The 22,518-nt window shown below is 48.0% G+C and overlaps 1 protein-coding gene across 6 annotated transcripts in view; it reads left to right on the top strand.

Moving 5' to 3' along the window:
- Nucleotides 1–22,518, top strand: part of KATNIP (katanin interacting protein) — a 194,177-nt gene that overhangs the window by 9,604 nt on the left and 162,055 nt on the right. For 5 of the 6 annotated variants that reach the window (XM_030301244.1, XM_030301248.1, XM_030301245.1 and 2 more), the window contains exon 2: nt 9,287–9,342. In XM_030301244.1, coding sequence (XP_030157104.1) covers nt 9,287–9,342 — 56 coding nt within the window. Of the gene's footprint in view, nt 1–2,174; nt 2,413–9,286; nt 9,343–22,518 lie in introns of those variants that run through there. The other variant, XM_030301249.1, reaches the window with a different exon arrangement.

Consider the following 22,518-nt stretch of genomic DNA (forward strand, 5'->3'; position numbering starts at 1 on the left):
TTCTGCTGCACAGAGCCCATTTCAGATCCTCTGTCCCCCTCTCTCTGCCCCTTCCCCACTCTCTATCTCTCAAAAATAAATAAACATAAATAAAGCTCTTAAAATGGTACCCAGTACTTGATAGGGTCTCAGTAAAAATTAGCTGTCAGAGGCAGGAATGTATCTTTTTCTTTAGGATTCTGGGGGATCTCATGCATCATTTCTTACGGTTTCCAGGGCTGTTTTGCCGATCATTGGGGTGGGGGGTGTGGAACGCAAATACTGAGAAGACACTTTAATTTGTATGTGTACACACGTGCTCACATAGATTCACAAACATCGTGTCCCCACTTGTGTTCAGCCAGGAGCTGGGATGGAAGGATGGGGCTGGGCTGGCGGGTGTAGTTGGAATGCGTTTGGGAACTTGTGTGATGGATACAGAGGTCGACCAAAGTACATTTTAGCCTGGGAAGCATGTTGTCACATAAGCCACTGATTAGATTACAGAAGTGTGGCTCTTTCTTATCTTTACCGTTTCAAATGAAGAAAAATCAATATTTTCCAATTATCTCCAGTGGTGTATTAAACCCACTTTGTCATATTTCATTTCACCATCTGAGAAAAAGCAGGGGGGGGGGGGAAGGATCAGGAAAATACATTGTGAGAGAAGATGAAGTCTTTACAGCTTCTCGTACTCTTACCTCTTGTCCTCCCAGCATTTATCCATTCAAAAAATTTGGTCATTCATTCATTCATTCATTCACAGACTCCAGGGATGTCTACTGATGTCTCTTCTGATGAGGGAGCATAAGGCAAGCCGAAGGCCAAGCACAAGCTAGCATACCACCCATCCCCCACCCCAGGTGGGATACGTATATTCCTCGTGGACTCCTGGCTGCCCAAGAACAAAGGAAAGGACGGAAAACAAATGGTTAACTGATACAGATCGCAGGACGAGTCTCCATCCATTTACAAATACGTTAGTAAATTACAAGAAAAAGGCAATCTTATCAATAGCCTAATCTCCAGAAACCTATAGGCTTGTTTCCTGGAGCCCCAACATCACCCTCCCCTCCATAGTGATGTGGGGAACAAAGGCAAGAAGGAAATGGCAGGTAAAATTAAATTTCCTTATAACCTGCAGCCAGGTGACAAACACTTGAGGCAGGCAGAGTAAAACCTTCTCCAGGAACTCCTTACGGTCTTAATGTTAATGCTTTGCTAGAGGGAAAAACAACCTTAGCTTGACAATAGGTAGGCCTCCAGTGATCTGTGAGGCTTTAGCATATGGAAAATCCCTTTTAAGAAACTTCCTCTTGACTTTACCTCCTCCAACTCCATAGTATATAATAGTACTCTTCACAACCCCAGTGCAGCTCTTTCTGCCCATGGGCCCTGTCCCCGTGCTTTAATAAATCTGCTTTTTGCCCCAAAGACATCTCAAGAATTCTTTCTTGGCCATCAGCTCCGGATCCCCATCCCCACTCCAAACCCCATCACCTACTGTGTGCAGGGCACTGCTCTAATCGTTTCATTTGTACTGTCTTAACACTGACGATAGACCGAAATGGAATTACGGTATCGGGGTTTCCAAACAGGTAATGAGAAGCTGAGCCAGACAGGCTGACCCAGAGCCTACCTTCTCTGCTACCGCACGGCATTGTCCCCAGGCTCTCATCTAATTATGAAGGCAGCCAAAGAATGCACGGCTAAGCATTTTTAGAAGTGCACAAGAAAATGTGCATAACAGTATGCAGGTTATAAATAACCATTTCTAGCTGCCAGCTGCTGTTTGGGTTTGGAGAGGAAAAGAGGATCTTAGCATGACTTGTTTATCTCAGGTAATTTGGCAGTAAACTGGGTCCCGGGAATTTGAGTTACACAGAAAATGCAAAGGAAGAGTGACAGGGATATTGTTTCGGGCTTTCAGGAGACAGAATGTAACTTCAAGTCCCAGAACCAGCCTGGAGGCAGCACATGGGGAATTTGAAAGAATTTGAAAGTGTGTCGCAGAGCCCACGTTTACCTGTCTTCCAAACAGTCACGCTTTTTGTCTAACAGATTTCTGTTGCTATGATGAAATTTCCTTAAAGAGCTCTCCCCCTTGCCCCCCTCCCCCCCGCCATGGTTCCGTGGCATCGAGGTAAATAATGGAAAATTTTCTAGTCTTCTGCCTAGTTACCTATTAGGCTAGAAACTAGAAGCCTGTTTTGTTGCATCTGTACAGAGCTTTACATTTTTTTTTTTTTTTGTAATTGTCAATATTTAAAATTAGAAGTTGTCTTCTAAGACTGGACTTCTGGAAAAATCTGATCCAACAAGACCGGGGCCCGCATTCCTGCATGGAAACAGGCGGCAGGAGCCAAACAGTGATTGCCCTTGAGGCTGGGCAGGCTTCTGGGTCCGCCTCCCTGCCTCCTTACTCTGCCACAGGTATCTTTGCAAACCAAGGCTGTAGGTGGAAGTCACGATCAAGGTCCAGAAAGCTGGCATGGGGCTGAAGGCACGCGGGGGCGGGGTGCTCCCATTCCTGGGCTTGACAAGGGGGTGCCGGCAGGAACCAGGGTGTACTGAACACTGAATTAGCAGCCAGAATGACTGGTTGTTAACCAGGTTCTTCCCCTTCCTTGCTCTGTGACCTTGGGCAAGTTACTTTGCTTCTCTGAGCCACGTGGCTTTGTTGTGCATGATAGGGAATCTTAAGAGCTCTCACCTGGGGAAGAACATGGAGTTGTGGGGGGGGAGGCGCGTGTAGATGCTCTGTAAGCACTAGGAAACCACGATTCCCAGGCAACCCATCCGGACAGGTCTCGATTTTCCTTTCCTTGTTCTTGCTTTTTTCTTTTTCCTAAAATATCGCGTTGTCCTTCCGGCAAAGCTTCGGGGTGCTGAAGTTCACAGAGGCTACTCCCCTCTCCTCCCGTAGACCACCCTCTTAGGTTCTCTCATGGGAACATTCTACAGCGTTTCCCATTGTTTGGTTTGGTTTTGTTTTTAATTTGAATCTGGCTTTTGGACATTTAATATTTTAAGTTTCTTTTAATTTTCTCGATAGAAAATGGGTCCAAACCATTCAAAAATCAAAACAATATAAAAAGTAACAGTGAGGCACCCTGGATTGTTCAGTTGGTTAAGCATCCGACTCTTGATTTAGGCTTGTACATCATCTCACGGTTCGTGAGTTCCAGCCCGCATTGGGTGTTGCATTGACTGTACGGAGCCTGGTTGGGATTCTCTCGCTCTCCCTCTCTCTCTGCCCCTTCCATGCTTTCTCTCCCTCAAAATAAATATATAAACGTCAGAAAAAGTGACAGTGAGCTGTTGCATTTGTGCATGTACCTCTGGGTGGTTCTCTATACAAACAGAACCCATGTAGTCTTCTTTTCCTCTTTCTTAGAGAAAAGATTGCATCCTACATATACTTTCTGCCTATTGATTTTTTTTCACTTGACATATGACTGTCTTATATATAAGCAGCTTGCCCATTCTTTCTTCCAGTATTCCATTTCATTTGTGGATTCACCGTATTCAGCCAGTCCCTACTGACGGACTCACCCATCATTTCCAACAGTTGTTATTGCAAATTGTGATACAGTGAATACCCTTGTGCATTTGTTTCCCATTCGTGGAGGTGATTCTTTATAGTAGATTCCTGGAAGCGATATTGCTAGCCCCAAAGGAAAAATGCATTCGTACTTTTGAGGATATTGTCAAAACACCTTTCCAAAGGGAGTCTGTCATTTTGTACTTCCCCCAGCAATGCTCAAAGCTCCCACCAGCTTTCTAGCTCTCGCCAACGCTATCTTGTCAAGCCTCTGATTTTTGCCAGTCGGATTGGTGAGAGTAAGTGGTATTTCAGTGAGATGTTTGTCATTTAAATAAAGTTCCAGAGATATATAAAATGAGAGCAACATAAGCCCTCGTATTTGGACAACAGAAGAAATCGGCTCATTTGAGTAACCTCATGGCGGCACCATACCCCAGTGGAGAGAAACAAGCTCTTTGTTCGAAGCTCCTTTGCACTGGGGAGGTCCCTGCATGGCCCCTCTTTCCACTGAATTTGTTCTCCAAAGCCCAACTCTTTCTGCCGAGGCTGAGCATTTCACTTGAGTAGATGGGAGTGAACGTCTAATGCCGAGCCTTACCGTTTTGGCCACTTTATGGCATTTACCTGGCTGGCCGGCAACGCCATCTTCTTGGATAATTGGGGAATCATTTTTATCTAACCCCCTTATGAACTGCTCTAGGAGTGCAAAGTACACTCAAAAGCTGCATCGCAGAAAGAATTCCGTAAATCAGACTCCCTCCCCGGCACACTCTGGTGTTCTTGTACTTGTCTTCAAAGCCCTGACTGAGGAGCAGTGTGGCCCGGTGGTTAGGAGCGTAGACTCTGGAGCCAGACTGCTCAGATCCAGGTTGAGGCTTCTCTAGTCACTAGCTGCGTGATACTGGGCAAGCTTCCTGACCTCTTTGGATCTCAGTGACCGCATCTGACAAGTGGGACGATAATAGTGCCTATTTCTTGGGTAGCTGAGAGGAGCACATGAGTTGGTTCACGTACTTAGCCTTGAGCTCAGTGCCGGGCACATGGTAAACCTGACTAAGGTGAGCTCACATGGTAATGGCAGCGATTAACATGCTTGTGATTGTGATAATGTTAGTGACGCTCATGATTAGGAGCACACTGAGCCCTGTCACTTACAAGATACATTTGTGTGGCCTTGAAAAAGCAGCTCAATCACTCACTCAAAGTTTGTGTCTCATTTCTTCCTTGGTTTGTGCCAAGGGCATAGTACTGTCCACCTGTTTTTTTAAATGTTTATTTATTGTTTTAGAGAGAGTGAGAGAGCATGAGTGGGGGAGGGGCAGAGAGAGAGAGAGAGAGAGAGAGAGAGAGAGAGAGACACTGAAAGCAGGCTCCAGGCACTGAGCTGTCAGCACAGAGCCCGATGCAGGGCTCGAACCCACAAACTGTGAGATCATGACCGGAGCTGAAGTTGGATGCTTTACTGACGGAGCCACCCAAGCGCCCCATGGTGCTGTGCATCTAAAGCAAGAGTCAGCAAACTGTGACCAACCGGGCTGACAACTGGCCTGCAGCCTGCATTTGTGAATAAAGTTTTATTGGAACACAGTTGCGCCCATTTGCTTACATATAGTCTGTAGCTGTTCTCTCGCCAAAATCTTCACCGTCTGGCCTTTTACAAGACAAGTTCGCTGACCCTTGACCTCCAGGAGTGGTTCTGAGGATGCAGGGGATGAAGGCTGTGTGTTGAACCTGGCACGTAGTAGGTGTCCGGTTCAGTGGAGCATTCACATTCTTGAACTTGGTGCCTGGTTCTCAGCCTCCCCCGCTGCCACTCTTCTTCTACCCTAAAGGAAAAATAGAGGGAGTAATTACAATATGAATAATTTAATTAGAAATACCATCAAATGATATCAGGCATATGTATTTTTATCATGCACCGTACATTTCACATCCTAAGTATTCCACAGCAGTGGACGTAAAAGGCTGTGTCCTGTGGACTGCACTTCACAGGGGGCTTAAGGCTTTCTTGAGGGTAATTTTGACGCTGGTTTTCCCTCGCCTGCTGGCTTCAGAAGCTGGCATCCAAGCAAGATGCACCTCCCTTCTAAATGGCAGCGATGAATTTTATTATCTGCCTCCAGAGCAAAGTAAAACCAAAGTGTCAGAATCCTCGAACCATTGAAAATAAATCCAAAGTGCAGATAAAATCTCTCTGAAGTCATAAGTGGGAGCGTAGTATTATATGCATTCACACCCTTTTTTTTTTTTTTCCTTTTCCCCAGGCACACATCGGTTTTGTAGCGCGACGTACACGTGTATCATTTACATTTGGCCTTATTTATCGTCTCATGGCTGAAGCTGACAGGTCACCTTGCAAAATGCAGGGGAACACCCCCTTAATTTTGCAAGCAGCACTTATTGATATTAATGTCACCTTCTTCCACCTCCCTCCCTGACTGTCATGAGAATAAAACGAGATATAAGTAGGAAGATACTCCGAGAAGCTAAGTGCAGTAGACGGGGGCAATGTAATCTCATTTCTTCCGTCCTTGGTGAGAAGGAGCAGTCTCCACATTGAGCTTCCTGGAACAGAGAGAGAGGGGCTCGGTGGCCTGAGGACACAGGCGTTAGGGAACAAGCGTGTATAATTAGAGTGAATTTTCTTCACTGGAAAGTAAGCAAATTGTTTCCCAATTTAATGAACAAGAAGCTCCTTTTGAAGTTTATTTATTTATTTTGAGAGAAAGAGAGTGCATGAGCGTGAGTGGGGAAGAGGCAGAGAGACAAGGAGAGAGAGAATCCCAAGCAGGCTCCACGCTTACAGCGGAACCCAACGCGCAGCTCGATCCCACAACCGCAGGATCTTGACCTGAGCCGAAATCAAGAGTTGGTTGCTTAAGCAACTGAGCCACCCAGGCGCCCCATGAATAAGAACCTTCTAACGAACTCCAGGAGAGAGATTTGCTTTCAAAATTCAGTAGTCAAGCTCTGTGTTCTTTGTATTAATGTTTTGTTTTTATGGCCCACCTTAAGACTTTTCTTACTGTTCTCTGTTGGCGTAACAGAATTTTAGAGATGAAAAGCAACCCCAGAGGTGATTTAGCCTAACTCTCATTTAAAATTTAAAAATAAAATGGGGCACCTGGGTGACTCAGTCGGTTCAGCATCTGACTTCGGCTCAGGTCATGATCTCATGGTTCTCGGTTTGAGCCCTGCTTCGGGCTCTGTGCTGACAGCTCAGAGCCCAGAGGAGCCTGCGTCGGATTCTGTATCGCCCTCTCTCTCTGCCCCTCCCCCACTCATGCCCCGTCTCTCTCAAAAATAAACGTTAAAAAAAATTCTTTTTAATTAAAAAAAAAAAAATAGGAAGAAAATATGGCCCAGAGAGGTCCTGTGGGATCCTGTGACTTGTCCAAGCTCCCGTAAACTGGTCAGCTGTCCACTGGACCAGGTCCCTTGGCATGTGTCTGACTAGCATTGGAGGAGCTGTAGCCAGGCTCTGGGGACTGCCTTGTTTGCCCCTGGGCTAGCTCTGCTTTCCTTCTCCCCAGCTTCACTCTGGGCCCTTTTTGCTCCTACTGGCATCCTACTCGCCTCGGGACTGCTTCTGTAGAACACCCTGGTCTCCAACCCTCTCTGTCCCCTTCGAGCTCCAGGCCAATCTTCGGGCTCCTGGTGCTGCCCCGTGTGCCCTACCACCCGACATGCCATCCTCTCTCGTTGGCCTTCAGGCCTACGACGAGTCCCTTGACTGACAGCTAGGGCAGGTGTGGACAAGGGTTTCTGGGTGCTGTCCACCCTAGTTCCTGCTCCAGAGCATCAGGGGGCAGGAGGTTGGGATAAAATTGGCCCAACGACCCAGATCACCTGATCCCTGATTCTGGGTCTTTTTTTCTTTTTTTAATTAATAAGCTTTTTTAGAGCAATTTTAGATGGATAGCAAAACTGAGTAGAAAGTACAGAGAGGTGTCATATACCCGCTGTCCGCACACACATACGGCCTTCCCCCGCTGTTGGCATCCAGCATGTCAGTGGTACATTAAGTGGGTGTCTGTGGAACGCAAAGAGAGGTATGCAGTCAATTTCAGATCTGTTCTTTCTGCCTTGGCATTCTGTGTCAGTCTGTCCCCCAAGGCAGGAGGGTGCCGACCGCATCAAAGTTCACAGGTGGAAATAGCCCTGCTCTGGCCCTCTGTCTTCTCTGTCTTTCCAAACCAATGTCAAATTCCTGGGGCTGGCATTCTGATCGACTGTGGTTGGGTCAGGGGCCCACCCCCAGTGCGCCATACTGGGGTTGGGGTCCTGTACCACGTCATGGCTGCCAGGGAGCTCCCCGCTGAGGACAGGGAGCAGAGTGAGAGACAAGGAAGCAGTTTAGGGTGTCCCTGTGAGCAGAGCAGACAACCCAGAAGACGTCTATCATACCACGATGCTGTGTAATCCAGAGTGTCTGTGCACTCTCCAGCGGCCTCTTTTCTAGATCCTTTTATAATATTGGTGCCAAAATTTGGCCATGGTCAGAGGGTCATCTGTGGACCTTTGCTTTTCCCCTTATTTTCACTTTCTTGGAAAGAGCGTCATCCCTTGACTTGTGCTTTATCACCAGCTATGAGGTCCCCCACACCTGTGTAGACCTACCAGAAGCGACCACAACCAGAGCCAAACATCTTTCCTCTGAGACTCGGTCCCCACTTCTTGCCTCTTGATGAGTCATCACTAAGCCTTCTTCCTCCTGCTTTGGCGTGCTCTTGGCTCACGGGACACGTGGTTGTGATTTCCTCATAAATCGCCACCCAAGAGTGAGGCCGGATAGTTTGGAAGACACGTTGCCAAAGCACAGAGGTTCCCACTTGTGTTTTAAAACCAAGGCCATCCAGGGGCGCCTGGGTGGCGCAGTCGGTTAAGCGTCCGACTTCAGCCAGGTCACGATCTCGCGGTCCGTGAGTTCGAGCCCCGCGTCGGGCTCTGGGCTGATGGCTCAGAGCCTGGAGCCTGTTTCCGATTCTGTGTCTCCCTCTCTCTCTGCCCCTCCCCCGTTCGTGCTCTGTCTCTCTCTGTCCCAAAAATAAATAAACGTTAAAAAAAAAAATTAAAAAAAAAAAAAAAAAAACCAAGGCCATCCATTAATTTTCCATCAAGGAATCCTTTTACAATGGACACTTCCATAAAAGTTGTGAAAACTGCATTTGGAACAGCATATTTAAACATAATGATGTTGAGCTGTTGAATTTATGCGCACTCTCAAATGTTAGTCTTCCAGTTTTCTAAGAAAAGCAACATTCTTTCTGAAATTACCTGTTATATGGGAGATGTGGGTGATTACTGCTAATTCACATCTGCACCATCACCTAGGTGTTGAGTTTGGGGTTTGGTGAAGCACATTGGTGTGCACTCATCAAAGGTTATGTGTATGCGCACAGTGGAAGGCATTTTTGTGGAAGGCATTTTATATAATTCCAAACAATTTAATAAAAATGTAATTCGACTGGGAAATCTACAGTCGGCCCTTGCAGAGTGCAGATAATGTTCCAGATTAAAGAGCTGAGGCTTTGTTCATTATAGTCAAATAACGTGAGCGTGTGAATTACCATTTCCTTGCCGTTGGTCTATTTCAAGAGCATGCCATTTTCCCACTATAATAATAGGCTACATTTTCTTAAAATCATTTGATTATGATTGGTCCCGTCTATTCAGTTTGCAAATAAAAAGCTTTCACGGTGATAAACTAGCTGTTTTAAAAGAGCCTTAATCTCTGGTTCTGCTTTTGAACTGCCACAGGTCAGATTCCGCGGAAGGCTGACAGAAGCCGGTCCTGCTCGCGGGAGAAAAAAGAGGTAAATGCGTCACTGGTGAGGGTGGGTGGGAGGCGACTCTGTTTGAAGGCACCTGAGGGAGCATGCTGGTGAATAAGTTTTCCTGGATTTCCTTCTTGTTTCCCTCTGAGTCTCCAGCTTGAATCCGGGACCAAATGCTAGCTGGCAATTAGAGCTCTCAACCAAAGTGTCGCTACATTGTAGTGACAATTTCTTAGGAAGTGTGTCAGTTAGCTTTGTCTGTGTAACTGAGCAATCCCAAACCCACGTTTCAGGGATGTGGAACAAGAACTGTGCATTCAGTTGGTGATTCTGTGGGTCGGCCATTGGAGCTGGGCAGGTCTGCTGATTTCCGCTGGACTCACTCAGGCTTTTGCAGTGAGCCGCCGTGTCGCCTTGGGGATGGCTGAGCATCAGTAGTGTGCTTCAGCTCTCTTTGAATGCTTTCTCGTCCGCCAGTAAGGCAGCCAGCTTTATTCATGTGGAGGTTCACAGGGCCACGCACATGAAGACTGGAAGCTGCTGGACCTCCCCGAGCTGGTGTCACTACTGCTACTTTGTTTCCTTAAAACAGGTCACAAGGCCAGCCCAGATTCGCCGGGTGGGGAAATAGGTCTCACCTCTGGGTGAGAAATCTACAGATACTGTGGCCCTTCTTGCAACCTGCCACACCGAGCCCACTTGCTCTGTGCCCGGCACCAGGGATGAGAGAGACACAGCCCTGGTCTCGGGGTGTGCAGCATGGTCAAAGTCAAAGTCAGAGAGACACGAATAGGGAAAGTTGCAAGAGTAGCTGAGCCTGGGAGTACACAGTGATAGCAAGGACCCATAGGTCACTGCAGGGCCCTTTGATGACATCGTCAAGCTCATGGGAGTTTGAATTGGAGTCTTTAGCCACAGACAAGTGTAGGGGTACATGGGTATGCAGGCGTGTGGCTCGTCATAAGTATCGACCAATCCTGAAATTCATCAACACTTACGTGTTAACACTCTTGCCTGTAAAGTGACATAATTCCAACAATGAAAAGGAACTTCCCAGGCTGAGCTGGGTCCAGGGGCTCAGAAATGGCCACAACACTTGGTCTTTCTCTTTCCATGTCTGTGTCCTCTGTGTTGGCCTCCCAAACCAGCTCTGAGGAGGCAGGTTGGGGTTGGACTGCAAAGGGCCTTTGCGATGGCTGTCATCCCACCCCCTCTTGTCTCCTTTCTCAACCGTAGCCAGACAGCCACCGTGGGTTTTCTTCTCATTCAAGCAGCCTACCTGGGACGAGGGCTGAGAGATAACTTAGGGACTTCGGCGCTACTAAAAAGATTTAAGTGTCAGCCCCAGTGGACGTTCTAGAAACTGAGCCGGGGTGGATTCCATCACTCCTTTCTGGTAAGAACATTTTTCTGGGAGCAGGAACAGATGTGCACGTCTCCCGCAAAGTCTTTCCAGAGACTAGGGGGGGGCAGAGGAGCCCGGAACAGGAGTGAGCACAGGCCCGCAGGCTCCTGGTCCCCCCCCTTGGTGACGTGACCTGGGGGTGGGGGGACCAGCACCCCCCCGCCCCCCGCTCCCCGCTCCCAAGCCAGGCATGAATTGTTTCGACCTAACCGAGGCTTTTGATCACAGAGTAACAGCGTCCCATTTATCTGCATTAAGAAATTTGCTGGGAATCAACAAAGCAGGGCAGCGGGTAACTAGTTGAGATACTCTTTTCCTCCTCAGTCTTTCTCCTTGGCAACAGGGCTTCCTAATTGCCGCTTTCTTGGCTACTCCCATCCTGCCAGTTGCCCCAGAGCATCTCAGATCACTCCGCCTGGCGAAGAGCTTGGAACGAGAAACAAACAAACAAACAAAAAACCAAACAAACCAAGAGAGTGGAGATATTTATCACAATATCTGAGAGATTTAAAATGGTTTCAGGCCTTTCTGAAAAAGAGGGTGCTGGTTCTCCTCACAGGGCTTTTGTTTGGTTAGAAAAATAGGAGAAGGAAACTAATGGCAAAAGCCGGCAGATGCTCATCTTGATATAACGTGCTTTTTTCCACCTTCCTCCCCTTTCCGCATCCCTCCCACGCCACCTGTGAAATCTGCTCTTCCTGACACTCTGTGCCTTACACAGGATGCCGGGTATAGATCAGACTCCGTCACCATGAACGGCAAGGAAAAGACAAGCTCGTGGGAACAAGCAGACAGGGAGGTTCTTCGTGTTCCTCCGGTGGTCAGGTGACACGGGCCGGCTCGCGCCGTGGCAGGTGAACGTGCCGTTTCCTCCCCCGGTTGGGATTGGGAACTTCTCCGTGCCGCCGTCGTGGGCCAGCATGGTGAGGGGAGGAGGGGAGGCTGTTTGCAATGAACTTGCCATCCAAATTCAGCCCAAAGATGTGTTTTATTTGGCCCGGACTCCATTACAATTTTTTATTTATTTTTTAAAAAATCTTTAATGTTTATTATTTTGAGAGAGAGAGAGAGAGAGAGAGAGAGAGAGAGAGAGAGAAAATGAGTGGGGGAGGGGCAGAGAGAGAGGGAGACACAGAATCCGAAGCAGGCTCCGGGCTCCGAGCTGTCAGCACAGAGCCCGACGCGGGGCTCGAACTCACAGACTGTGAGATCTTGACCTGAGCCGAAGTCGGGCGCTTAACTGAACCACCCAGACACCCTCCCCCATTACACCTTTTTTAAAAATTAGGCATCCGCATTTACAATTTTCACAGAACAATGCGCACTTCTGGCTTCTTTGCTAAAATGGAGAACGACCACAGAGGCCTTATTCCCTTAAGGCAACACCGGGCAATGGCTGGTGTTGAGGAGAGCTCCTTTCGGTGGGGCGCTCCATTCTGCCATGCCTGCCTCCACACACACCTGCTCGGTGGCCAAGAGAGAGCAGCAACCACACCGTGGCAGTGGTCACCAACATTGCTGCACATTAGACTCCCCAGGAGCTTTTTAAATACCCCGAAGTTCAGGCCTCTTTTCAAACCAGTTAAATCGGAATCTCCAGGGGTGGGACCCAGGCTTCGGAATTTTGTGACCACCCCCCAGGGGGTTCCGGTGTGCAACCACAGGTGAAAGCCAGTGGTTGATCCGTAGTAAGTAACCCCTGGCCGTCAGCTCAGATCCTTCCCTGAGCTCTGCTTGGCTGCCTGGCCCCGGGACACCTCAGTCCTCGAGCCGTGCCACAGGCACAGATAAAACCCCAGGGGGTGGGGTGCTGGAGGAGGGAAAGAAGGCTGGAACCCAGGCTTTGGAAGGGCTGCGGTCATTTCTGAAACGCGTATGGGAGGCGTAGCTCGAAGCGGGTACGTACTTCCGTTTAGCTGGCAAAGATATTCTCAGCCTTGTCGCTAACAAGTATTCGTGGTTTCTTGCCTGTGGAGATTATATAGTGTTTATGGCCCTCGGTCATGAATTATTAATGACTTTGAAATTGTGGTCATTGTAGTTTACTCAAAAATCATTAGGAAGTAAATTTATCACACAGTGTTTAAAAAAGTAAAAAAGAAAACCACCGAGGAGGGAACAGATCTTGATTTGTCGCCCCTCCAGCGTCCGTACTGGTGGCCACGGCACCGTGGAGCTCACCGATGTGGCACTGGAGACTTGTCCTGCTGCACAGAGACACAGGGACTCCCAGAGACCGAATTAGTAGCCACATGTGCCTCTGCCTCAAATCCCAGCCATAGGACCTTGGACGATTCTCTTGACCCCTGTCCTCCCGAGATTGTGTCTACTAGGCAGTAACGTGTTAAAGTACCTCGCGCGGTGCCAGGACCCATCCTAAGCGTTCCATAAACGTTAGGCGTTACGTTATTTTAACCATTTCTTAGCATGTCTGGCAGTTAACGGAGAGGTACCCATGCCCTTGGACAGAGTGCACGATTGTGCTTCTTGCTGAAGGGGTCTCCCTTGCTCCAGCTGGACTTTGGACCGATTCCAGCCTTCCAGTCTCCTGGCTGTGCGCCCCCAGGTGGGTGGGCCCCAGGCAGGCTAGCTCATGCGCCCCCCGCCCTGAGCCAGTCTGAGAGGCTCCCGTGATGACGGACTGCCTTCTTTTGCAGCCGATTGGAGATTCTGAAAAATGCTCTTCCCAGCACACCCGTCTGCTAAGCTCACTTTGTGAAGGACTGCAAAAGTCATTTAACTCAACCACCTAGAAAACGTTAAGCTGCCCCTTTGTATGCACGTACAAGTGCACGCGCACGCGCACGCACACACGGCCCTTCCTGCTGCTGAGCAGAGCCTTTCGGTGCAAGGACTAGAGACTCCTTCCATCTTTGCCAAGCAGAGGAGGAACCGGATCTCAAGGGAACACAGGGAAGGAGGGAGTCCGGGATTCAGGCTGCCTCCAGGGATGGGGAAAGCTGGACAGGCCTCTCTGTGTACCACCAGGAACATGCCGCTGCTCCCCCTTGTCTGTGCACCTGTCATTGTCCTGATTCTCTTCCCTACCAGCTGTTCCTTCTCCCAGTTCAGAGGCAGAAAGAGAGACTGACTGACCTGATGGTCAATACCAAAGGCTGTTTAAGGGATAAGTGCTCCTGCTATCAGTCCCCCAGATGCCCTCTCAAGAGGCAACCATGGTAAGAAATGTCTTACGTGTCCTTCCAGAAGTATTCTGTAGCTATACAACTATGCAGAGCGTATCTGTCCTCTGTCCTCCTGTTAGCACAGCAACACATGCTGCTTTTTTTTTTTTTCCTGGCATTATTTTTTTCACTTAATGACACGTCTTAGAGAGCATTCCATAGCAGGCCATGTGCACAGACCTCATTCTTTCTTTTTTAATGGCTGTACAGTGCTCCATCATGAATGCTCAGAAACGCAGTTCTTCATTTGACACCTTTGGGGCCAAATACGTTTCATCGTTTTAGAATTTAGAAAGTAATACCATCCCAGTATGGTCTGGGACAACACCCTATAATCAAACACATGAATATATCTGCAGGGAAATATGAATATTCATCCTAGGCGGGAAAAACACTGTGAGTTTCATATCAGTTCAGATCAGGTTTTGATACTAAACCAATGCATATAGGGGCGCCTGGGTGGCTCAGTCGGTTGTGTGTCCAACTTTGGCTCAGGACATGATCTCATGGTTTGTGAGTTTGAGCCCCACATCACGCTCACTGCTGTCCACACAAAGCCTGCTTCGGATCCTCTGTCCCCCTCCCTCTCTGCCCTTCCCCTTCTCACATGGTCTCAAAAATAAATAAAACATTAAAAAAAACTATAAATAAATAATATAAATAAATACATGTAAGGAACTGTGGACTTGTCTGTAAATATATCACTAGATCCTGGTTGACGACTCTCTAGGCTATTAGGAGCCTTTTGCAACTGCGAGAGTACTGTTTTTTTTTAATGTTTATTTATTTTTGATAGAGAGACAGAGCATGAGTGTGGGAGGGGCAGAGAGAGACGGAGACACAGAATCAGAAGCAGGCTCCAACTTCTGAGCCGTCAGCACAGAACCCGACGTGGGGCCTGAACTCGAGGACGGCGAGATCATGACCTGAGCCGAAGTCGGTCGCTCAACCAACTGAGCCACCCAGGCGCCCCTATCGTGAGAGTACTTTAAAGAATATCCTAGGGGCGCCTGGGCGGCTCAGTCAGTTGGGTGTCCGACTCTGGATTTCGGCTCAGGTCATAGTCTCACAGTTTGTGGGTTCGAGTCCTGAGTTGGGCTCTGTGCTGACAGTGCAGAGCATGCTTGGGATTCTCTCTGTCTCTCTCTCTCTGCCCCTCCCCAACTCACGCTGTCTCTTGCTCTCTCTCTCAAAATAAATAAATAAACTTAAAAAAAAAGAATACTCTAGAGCAGACATCTTTGTGCACGTGTGTAGGAATAGCCAAAGTTTAAATTCTCAAAAGTGGAATTAATGGCTCAAAGGGTATGTGCTTTTTAAAAACTGACATTCCCAATTTGTCTCCCAACAACAGAAGAGAAACAGAGCTTTTCTTCTAGGCCACCTTGTAGAATGCTGGCCAGGTTTAAATGTGACTGCCCTTGGCTGAGGTAGGCACACCGGGGGCCGTTCAGTGGCTGCCCCGGTATGTTCTCCAGGCCATGCTTGGGGGGGGGTAGGAGCAGGGCAGCTGTCCTAAGAAGGATTTGGAGGCACGTCTAGCACCTCAGTTTTTAAAAGCCATCTCTCCCGGGCCCTTGGCTCTGAGCACCTCGCTTGGCTGATTGCAGGAGGCCAGTGGGGCTGGTAACTTGTACTGTAAGTTTCAGGCCCCCCGCTAGCAGGCAGTCAACAGACCCTTCCCCTCCCTCGTTTCAGAGCTCAGCACTCTTGCCACTTCAGCCTTCTGGAGAATGGGGAGCTGGCCCTTCCATCTGTACAGATCTCAACCCCTTTGTTTAAAAATTTAAAAAATAGGGGCGCCTGGGTGGCTCAGTCGGTTGAGCGTCCCACTCTTGATCTTGGCTCAGCTCATGATCTCACGGTTCCAGAGATCGAGCCCTGTGTCAGGCTCTGTACTAAGAGCACGGGATTCTTTCTCTCTCCCTCTCTCTCTGTTCCTCCCCTGCTCCTGCATGGCTGTGTGCATGCACACTATCTCTCCCACAATAAATAAATATTAAAAAAATTATTAAATAACCAAACAAAAAAAAAAAAAAAGAAAAAAGAAGAGAGAGAGAGAAGGGGAAAAAAAGACAATGAAAGCTAATAGCACTTGATTACAAGAGCCTGTCTGATATGACAGCTGACATTCCAAATCCACACTTCTCCCAGAACGAAACCTTTTAGTTCACATTTCTAGGCAGAGAAGGACCCAGTCTGTTTTCCCTTCAACTGCCAAGTACATTCCCAGTTGTGAGGCTACCATCATCAGCCTTTCTGCTTCTTGAGGTCTTGGTCTCTGCAGCTCTGAGAGCTTGGAGGGTGGGGGTCCCTCAAGACACTGACAACTTCTGATTTCTCCAGGGCAAATAAGTCACATGGCAGGGTTAGAAGCCACTTAGCAAAGTAGTGGAGCCTGGGAACCCTGGAAACAAATTGCCTGGATTCCTAGGTGAGCCCCTTCATTCAGGCAAGTTGCCCATCCTGCCTGTGACTTGACTTCCTCTTCTAAAGAGTAGGGATAGTATAGAGCCCGCTATCAGAGGGTTGTGGTAAGAATTCAGTGATTTGGGCGCCTGGGTGGCGCAGTCGGTTAAGCGTCCGACTTCAGCCAGGTCACGATCTCACGGTCCGTGAGTTCGAGCCCTGCGTCAGGCTCTGGGCTGATGGCTCAGAGCCTGGAGCCTGTTTCCGATTCTGTGTCTCCCTCTCTCTCTGCCCCTCCCCCGTTCATGCTCTGTCTCTCTCTGTCCCAAAAATAAATAAACGTTGAAAAAAAAAATTTAAAAAAAAATTAAAAAATTAAAAAAAAAAGAATTCAGTGATTTAATGCCTGTAAAGTGCTTAGCGTGGTGCCTGGCACATACTAGGAGCTCAGTAAACCTTGTGGGCTATAATTTAGGACTGGCAGGGGCAAGGTAGCCCGTTTAGAAAGCTCATCCCATCAGAGTCACAGATGGATGAGAGGTCTTGTCACAATCAAGCAGGCCCCGATCGGACCAGCGCTCCTCATCCCTTTGGTGCATTGGAACCTCACCTAATCCCTCGCACCCGAATCGCCAGCCTACTCTGAGACCCCCACAGTCAGGCTGGTTGCTGCGGGAAACGTGGCTGCAGACACAGTGCCCGTAACCCAAGTTTAATGGCAAGGCCAGGACACGAGCCTCGGAAAGCAAAGAGAATCAATTTCTGATAAAATGCCAGGAAGGAGATTGACGTGTCAGAAACCTTCCTGGTATCAGCTTAGCTTCCAGCACAAGATTAAACTCTAGGAAAAACCCATCAGAGGGCTGCAATTTGTGACCAGAAAGAGATAATGTTGACAGCTTCCCCTTCCCGAGCCTGTTTTGGATAAACAGTGTGCCCTTCAACAGAGCATCATCAAAGTTTTCTGTATTTCCAGATCTTAGGCATGAAATTGCCTTGAAACTATCTCCCTTTACCTCCCCACCCCCAAATTCACTTTGTAGAATACCAAATATGGTTAGAAAAGAGAATGCTACTAAGAGAAGGAGCTTCCCGCAAATTCCTCTTGAAAGGTTTGTCTCCTGGGGGAACCGGGCCTGTGAGAATTATCCCTCAGTCCGTGGACCGAGGGCCTCAGTTTCTTCTTGTGTAGAATGGGGATAATAAGGGCACCTGGGGGGCTCAGTTGGTTAAGCGTCCGGCTCTTGACTTTGCCTCAGGTCACGATCTTGTGGTTCGTGAGTTCGAGCCCCGCATCGGGCTGTGACAGTGTGGAGCCTGCCTGGGATTCTCTCTCTCCCTCTCTCTCTGTCCATCCCCCACTCATGCGTGCGTGCACACACACACACACACACACTCTCTCTCTCTCAAAAAATAAATAAACTTAAAAAAAAAAAAAAGAATGAGCATAATAGTGGCACCTACATCATCAGGTCATGAGGGGTGTTCTGAGCAGCGCCTGGCATGTAGGAAGCCCTGAATAAGTGACAGGTGCCTCGTCCTCTCCTTCCCTTCCTGTCATTATTACAATTCTCTCAGCCGCTACGGCAAAGGAGAGCGGACTGAGACCCATAGCCAGCCCAGGGTTTTGCGTCACCCTGGTGACGGGGCCGGGGTGGGAGTTGACCCCATGTTAGGTACGTGGTAGGGAAGGGGTGTTTCCCAAAGGAACCCCGGGATCCCGTGACCAGAAGAAGGGGGGGAAGGGTAGATAGCGAGCAGGCAGAAGACAATAGCTGTCCAGCGCACGGCCACCTTGTCGTGTAGGCGGTGAGGCTGACGAAATACTGCAGGATACCCTGCGAGGAATGCAACGTGATCCTCATCTTGCAAGCGAGGGCACCTGGGTTCACAGGCAAACCCGCCCCAGTTTTAACACCGCGAGTCCAGGGCTGAACGGACACTCCACGTCCTGTGCACCGTGGAAAGCGGAGAGTATGTGTGTCACCCTGGGGGCCTCAGGCATCCTGCGACCATCCCAAGGCTCAATTTTCCTTTCTTTTCTTTTCTTTTCTTTTCTTTTCTTTTCTTTTCTTTTCTTTTCTTTTCTTTTCTTTTCTTTTCTTTTCTTTTCTTTTCTTTTTTTGAAAGGCATTAAGTCCACTTTATTTTTTCCTAGAGGGCAGTTTTTCTTTAGTCCTCTAGGACCTAGCTCCTTAGCTGGGCTTTGGTGAAGGTCACAGGGCAGCACCCGCAGGTCTAAGTTGGGGTGGGGGTGTTCGGTCCTCCTGGGCCGTACCAGAGCGGTTCCGGACCGCCTTGCCAGAAACCGCGCAGCTCAGGCATGAATGGGGTTTCATGTGCAGCCTGGGAAGCACACAGGCACCCAAGACACTCACTTTGGAAACGTCCCTGACAAGTGTGGCCTCTGCCATGTTTCAAATCCCAGACTTCTTCTTCTTCTTCTTCTTCTTTTTTTTTTTTTTGAAGTTTATTTATTTTGAGAGAGAGTGAGAGAGCACGTGCATGAGCAGGAAGAGAGGGAAAGAGAGAACCCCAAGCAGGCTCCACTCTGTCAGCGCAGAGCCCAACGCGGGGCTTGAACTCACAAACCGTGAGATGGTGACCTGAGCTGAAATCAAGAGTTGGACCCTTAACGGACGGAGCCCCCCGGGCTTCTTGGTGGCCTTGTGCTAGGACACCGATGGGGCACATTTGGCACAGCAAATAGGCTGCACGTGACTGTGGCCCTTTTGGGCATGGCCATTGTTCTTTCTTTTCTCGGTCATCTTGGAAGTGAGGACCCGAGAGCAAGGGTCGGTTTCTTTACCTGTAAAATGGGCATCTTCACTCCCTCCTCCCTCGTCTGAGGACTCAGTGAGGTTGAGAGAGATGAAGCCCAGCCCCACTCGGGTCACCAAGTGGCTCTCATACAGGCTGCTTTCCCGCTTCTCCCCACGGCCCCTACTGCCGGTTCAGAGTGACCCTCGAGGACCCCCATCCGTCCTCCTGGGACCACGGGACTGGGCAGGTGAACGGGAAAGCAGGGGCGGTAACTGCCAGGTCATGAAAACCTCAGTTTCCTCACCGACCAAGTTGACATTGATACTCACTCCCTGCGCCCCCAAGTGCAGTTAACGACAGCTGGCTTCCAATCAGAGGCCAGAGAAGGGAGTGTGTGCCCCTCCCTGCCCCCACTGGATGATTCAAAACAAAACTGAAATAAATATAAGGAAGTTCATTGAAGTTCTCCATTTCTTTCCTTTTTCTTTTTTTGACACAGAAACCTACACTCTTTCAAAAAATATTCTCAGGGCTGCTCGTGCTTTGTTGACCCCCTGGACGGTGGTTGGCTCATGAATGGCAGAGGGGGTGGTCGGGGACCCCTCAGGGGGCAGAGGTCCAGCTCAGACTGCTGGGGCTTGCCTCCCGGTTCTAGCTGTGTGGCCTTTGGCAGTTATATGCTTCCGTTATGTTTTTCCGTGCCTCAGTTTTCTCACCTGCAGAATGGAACTGAAAGTTGGGCTACCACCTCGTGGGGTTGTTAAAAGAGAATTAGGGAGTAGGGCATCCTTGGAACCATAGCAGCACGTTTAGGTGTGCGGGTCCGGCTGGGGGTGGGGGAGGTCCTGTCCTCCTGTGCCGTCAGCAAGGGAAGTGAGGGAGGCGGGGCCCGTGTGGTCCTACCCCCTTGGTAGGGCCTGCATTAGATGTTCTTCATTTCTGTCTGATTCCAGAACTAAGGAACGCTGATTGCAGAGAAGTTAGAAAATACAGAAAGGTGGGGCGTCTGGGTGGCTCAGTCAGTTAAGCACCTGACTCTTGGTTTTGGCTCAGGTCATGGTCTCGCGGTTCATGGATTTTGGCCCTGCATCGGGCTCCATGCTCACAGTGAGGAGCCTGCTTGGAATTCTCTCTCCCTCTCTCTCTACCCCTTCCCGTCCCGCATTCTTGCTCTCTCTCTCAAGGTAAATAGTAAATAAACTTAAAAAAAAAGAAAAAAGGAAAATACAGAAAGGTACACCCATCTGTCATTATCCTACCATCTAGATAATCACTATTACTTGTTTTCATGTTTCCTTCTGGCTTTTTTGTGTGCACCTACATATATTTCGGAATTAGCGTCATGCTATGGGACGATTAGAAATGCCTACCTTCCATTCTTCTTTTTGGCTTTTTATTTATTGAGATATAACTTACATACAACAAAGTGCATACCCTTTTTTTTTTTTAGCATTTTCTTAATTTTATTTTTTTAATTTATTTTTTTTAACATGAAATTTATTGTCAAATTGGTTTCCATACAACAGCCAGTGCTCCTCCCAGCAGGTGCCCTCCTCGATGCCCATCACCCACTTTCCCCTCCCTCCCACTCCCCATCAACCCTCAGTTTATTCTCAGTTTTTAAGAGTCTCTTATGGTTTGCCTCCTTCACTCTATAATTTTTTCCCCCTTCCCTTCCCCCATGGTCTTCTGTTAAGTTTCTCAGGACCCACAGAAGAGTGAAAACATGGTATCTGTCTTTCTCTGTATGACTTATTTCACTTAGCATAACATTCTCCAGTTCCATCCACGTTGCTACAAAAGGCCATATTTCATTCTTTCTCATTGCCATGTAGTATTCCATTGTGTATTAAACCACGATTTCTTTATCCATTCATCAGTTGATGGACATTTAGGCTCTTTCCATCATTTGGCTATTGTTGAGAGTGCTGCTATAAACATTGGGGTACAAGTGCCCCTATGCGTCAGCACTCCTGTATCCCTTGGGTAAATTCCTAGCAGTGACAAAGTACAAAATCTTAAATACATAGTTTTAAGGATTTCCATCAAAAGATAGAACATTCCTAGCAGCTTCATGCCAACTCCCTGTTCATGAACCTCTCCAAGGGTATTATCCACATCCACTGTCTTGACTCATAGATAAATTTTGCCTGTATTTAACTTCGTAAAAATGGAATCACAGAGTAAATACTTATTTTATATCTTTTTAGTTTTAAGCAGATTTGTGAGATTCATCTCTTTTTAAGTGCAGTATAATTCAATTGTTCTTTTTTTTTTAAGTTTATTTGTTTTGAGAGAGAGAGAGAGAGAGAGAGAGAGAGAACATGAGTGGGGGAGGTGCAGAGAGAGAGGGAGAGACAGAGAATCCCAAGCAGGCTCCGTACTGTCGGCACAGAGCCCAACTCGGGGCTCAAACTCACAAACTGCAAGATCATGACCTGAGCTGAAATCAAGAGTTGGAAGCTTAAAAAAAAAAAAAAAAAAAGAGTCGGATAACCAACTGAGCCACCCAGGCACCCCTCAATTGTTCTTTTATTAGAAAAATTAAATTGCGGGGCACCTGGGTGGCTCAGTCGGTTGGGCGTCCGACTTTGGCTCAGGTCGTGATCTCACAGTCTGTGAATTCGAGCCCCGCGTCGGGCTCTGTGCTGACAGCTCAGAGCCTGGAGCCTGTTTCAGATTCTGTGTCTCCCTCTCTCTCTTCCCCTCCCCTGCTCATGCTCTGTCTCTCTCTGTCTCAAAAAGAAATACAAACATTAAAAAAAATTTTTTTCAATAAAGAAAAATTAAATTGCCAAGTAATTTGAGTGTCTTTGTAAAAATTACAAGTTCAGGCACTGAATGAAAATTCCCCTTGAAATTTACCCCAATCTCACTCTTCTCCCTAGAAATAACCAGTTATCAGTGGAATGTTCATCTTTTTGGACTTTTTGGACTTCATTCTATTTGTACAATTCGACTCATTGTTGCAGTTGGGAGTGTATTCAGCTGCATGTAACAGAAAACCTAACTATTGCCTAAATCAGGGGTCAGCAAGCTTTTTCTGTAAAAGGCCAGGTAATATATATTTTAGGCTTCGAGGGCCACACTGTCTCTGTCACAAGTACTCAGCTCTGTCATTCTAGCATGGAGACAGCCATATTCAGTATGTAAACGAATGGGTGTGGCTGTGTTCCAATAAAACTTTATTTACAAAGATAGGTGGCAGGCCAGATTTGGCCTATAGGTTGGAATTGGCTGACCCTTGCCTTAACAACAGGGATTTCTTTGGCTCAAGTGGCAGGAAATCTAGAAATAGCCTCATAAGAAAAACCTAATTTACACTCCTACCAAAAATATTGGAGAATGCCTCCAACCTTGCCAATAGTGGCTATTCGCAACCTTTTAATTTTTGTCGGTATTCTTCATCCTTACTCCTGTGTTTTGGGTAAATGCCTCTCCCCGATCTTCCAG

The sequence above is a fragment of the Lynx canadensis genome, chromosome E3 (assembly GCF_007474595.2).
Source record: "Lynx canadensis isolate LIC74 chromosome E3, mLynCan4.pri.v2, whole genome shotgun sequence".
In the NCBI taxonomy this organism is placed as follows: Eukaryota; Metazoa; Chordata; class Mammalia; order Carnivora; family Felidae; genus Lynx; species Lynx canadensis.